General features: G+C 50.4%; 1 protein-coding gene across 1 annotated transcript; it reads right to left on the bottom strand.

The window, feature by feature from the left end:
* Window positions 1-871: 871 nt before the first annotated feature.
* LOC105524933 (chromosome unknown open reading frame, human C6orf226) lies at window positions 872-1,422 on the bottom strand. Its single transcript, XM_011960423.1, has one exon. It carries the CDS (start codon window positions 1,399-1,401, stop codon window positions 1,108-1,110), a length of 294 nt encoding a protein of 97 aa, XP_011815813.1. The 5' UTR covers window positions 1,402-1,422; the 3' UTR covers window positions 872-1,107.
* Window positions 1,423-2,961: the final 1,539 nt, after the last annotated feature.

Raw genomic sequence — 2,961 nt, 5'->3', positions numbered from 1 at the left:
CCATTGCACTCTAGCCTAGGCAACAAAAGCAAAACTCCGTCTCAGAAAAAAAAAGTACCAGCGTATGAGGTAACTAGATTGGTTCTGTCCAGAGGTAACCTGCCAAGAAGAGATGCTATAGATGTTACTCTTCTACTGTAAAACATTGTGAAATCAGATTACTTTAAAATGATGTATTACAAAGTTATGGAAAAAAGCAGTTGTGACTATGGAAGCCCAAGGCTTATATCCCAGCTCTGTCTTACACTAAATATGGGTACAGTGTTTCCACTCTGTCTGTAAAATGGAAGCTAATACCCTCCAACCTGTGTGCCTGACATGATGACTAAAAGGATTAAGCAAAACAGTAGTTTGTAATTTCCTCTGTCAGAGCAAACTGCTGGTAAATAAAAGGGAGTAAGTTGACTAAAAATAAATTTAAAAAAAAATTCTGATAAAACAAGTTTGTAATTTATAATTGTATACAAATAAAAGATGTTACAAAAATTGTGCACTTCTATATATGTACCATGACATAACGAATTCGTTGAACAAGTTGGGACACAATCCTTATTTCTGAGAAAAGGTAGACCTGTTACATCATCTGTGGGTTAGGGTATGCTCATGTCAGCACATACTAGGTATGTTCTAGCTTTTGTAGAGAAAGTAAAATCTAGTGTTGACTAAGTAGGTGCACTGAGCCAGGTGGCCTGTTTAACATAAAAGGAATGATTTCAGGGTGGCTGTGGGAGCCTTTCCAATGCTCTAAGTCTCTAGCCCCTTGCCTGATCCAGCTGATTCCAAGAGCCAAGATTTTAGTCTTTCTTGGTTGGCTTTTTTAAATGCTTTGGGCTTTCCTTTAACGTATCTTCAAAATCATTCTGGGGCCAAGTTACATCATAAAACCTTTTATTACATATAAGGACTGAAACAGGATTTTTCTTAACTGTATCATGGTCCAGAAATGCAAATGCAAAACCCCCACAGTGGCTGCAGGAGCAAGTCCAGCTGAGACAGGTCAGGACCAAAGCATAAAAGATGAGTAACTGAATGGCATGCGGGGTATTGTAGCCACGCCCTCCAGATCGCCGCCGCAAAGGACCTGGAACCTCAGGAGCCCGCTGTATGTCATGAAGAAGGTGCAGTCGCTGCCTCAGCCAAGCCAGGCTCCGCCGGGGCCGTTCCTATCCTGAGGGTCGGAGGAGGAAGGGACTCAGCCAGTGCCGCGGCCTCCCAGGGCTTGGGCCTCCGCGGGAGCCGGGACGCTGTGGGTTCGCCGTGTATCGCCGCGATGTGGCGTCTCTCCAGACCCGGGAGCTCCCCGCCCTGCTGGACCAGCTGCAGGAGCTGCGCCAGGGTAACCGAAGCCGGGGCCGGGGCCGGGGCCGGGGCCGAGGAGCGGGAACTGCGAGGACGCTCCATGTCGGGTCGCCAGGCCCGACCCGCCTGCAGTTCGGGGAAGCGAGCACTTCCGGGCGGAATGGATGCAACCACCACGGGGGGACGGGGGAAGGAAAGGAAGGCTGTAGACCGTACCAAGCCGGCCCAGAACTGGGGAGCACTTGAGAACTCTGATCAGCGCCCTGCAGAAACGCTTTAGAAGCGTCCACGATTTAGCCAAACCAGAGTGCCCAACGTACCCGCCAAAGAAGGGACAGACGCGCCAAAACTTGAAGGCTAGCATAGGACAGAACATGCCTGCGGATGCGCCGCTGAGGGCAAAAAGACCCGTACATGCATAGGCACCGCGCACATACCCGTTTTCATGCACAGCCACAGGAGTGCATGCAAGGATTCCGATACAACGCATGGCGGAGGACAATCCCCATCCTAGGCTCCGCAGCACGGGACAAAGCCTAACTGCAGAGTTGTTCCCAGGGGCTTCAGGAGTGACACCGCCACCAAGTCACGCCACTCTTTTAGTTATTATTATTATTGTTTTGTTTCGTATTGTGTTGTTTTAGACGGAGTCTCACGGTCTGTCGCCCAGGCCGGAGTGCAGCGGCGAGATCTCAGCGCACTGCAACCTCCTCCTCCTGGGTTCAAGCAATCCTCAGGGTCCCTAGTGCCTCAGCCTCCCTAGTAGTTGGGGGTACAGGTATATGCCACCAAGCCCAGCTAATTTTTGTATTTTTAGTAGAGACAGGGTTTCGCCATGTTGGCTAGGCTGGTCTCGAACTCCTGACCTCAAGTGATCCACCCACCTCGGCCTTCCAAAGTGCTGGGATTACAGATGTGAGCCACTACACCCAGCCAGAGCCTCACCACTCTCTTCACACATCTTGCCATCCTTCAGTTCTTGGTGGTCCCAGAGAAGATAGAAGGTGAAGGCAGGTCAGATGTGCTACAGCTGCTCTGACTGCTCAGAAAGTCAGGTTTTTAAATCTGCTGGGAAAGTCAGGTTTTTAAATTATCAAAAGTGGCCGGGCACGGTGGCTCACACCTGTAATCCCAGCACTTTGGGGGGCCAAGGCAGGTGGATCTCGAGGTCAGGAGTTCGAGACCAGCCTGACCAACATGGTGCAACCCTGTCTCTACTAAAAATACAAAAATTAGCCGGGCATGGTGGCACACACCTGTAATCCCAGCTACTCAGGAGGCTGAGGCAGGAGAATCGCTTGAACCCAGGAGGCGGAGGTTACAGTGAGCTGAGTTTGCGCCACTGCACTCTACCCTCGGCGACAAAGCAAGACTCCGTCTCAAAAAAATAAGTATCAGAAGCTAGACTGATCTGGTGCACATCACCTTAATCAAATAATCAAAGTTTAATGGCCAGGCGTGGTGGCTCACACCTGTAATCCCAGCACTTTGGGAGGCAGGTGGATCACGAGGTCAGGAGATCAAGACCATCCTGACCAACACAGTAAAACCCCATCTCTACTGAAAATACAAAAAATGGCCGGGCGCGGTGGCTCAAGCCTGTAATCCCAGCACTTTGGGAGGCTGAGACGGGCGGATCACGAGGTCAGGAGATCGAAACCA

The sequence above is a fragment of the Colobus angolensis genome, unplaced genomic scaffold (genome assembly GCF_000951035.1).
Source record: "Colobus angolensis palliatus isolate OR3802 unplaced genomic scaffold, Cang.pa_1.0 Scaffold51, whole genome shotgun sequence".
Lineage (NCBI taxonomy): Eukaryota > Metazoa > Chordata > Mammalia > Primates > Cercopithecidae > Colobus > Colobus angolensis.
The sequence above is the reverse complement of the archived record's forward strand: the minus strand, read 5'-3'. Positions and strand labels throughout refer to the sequence as shown.

Excerpts from the sequence above, each read along its gene's own strand:
- LOC105524933 (XM_011960423.1), bottom strand. The coding sequence starts at position 1,401 with ATGGAGCGTCCTCGCAGTTCCCGCTCCTCGGCCCCGGCCCCGGCCCCG.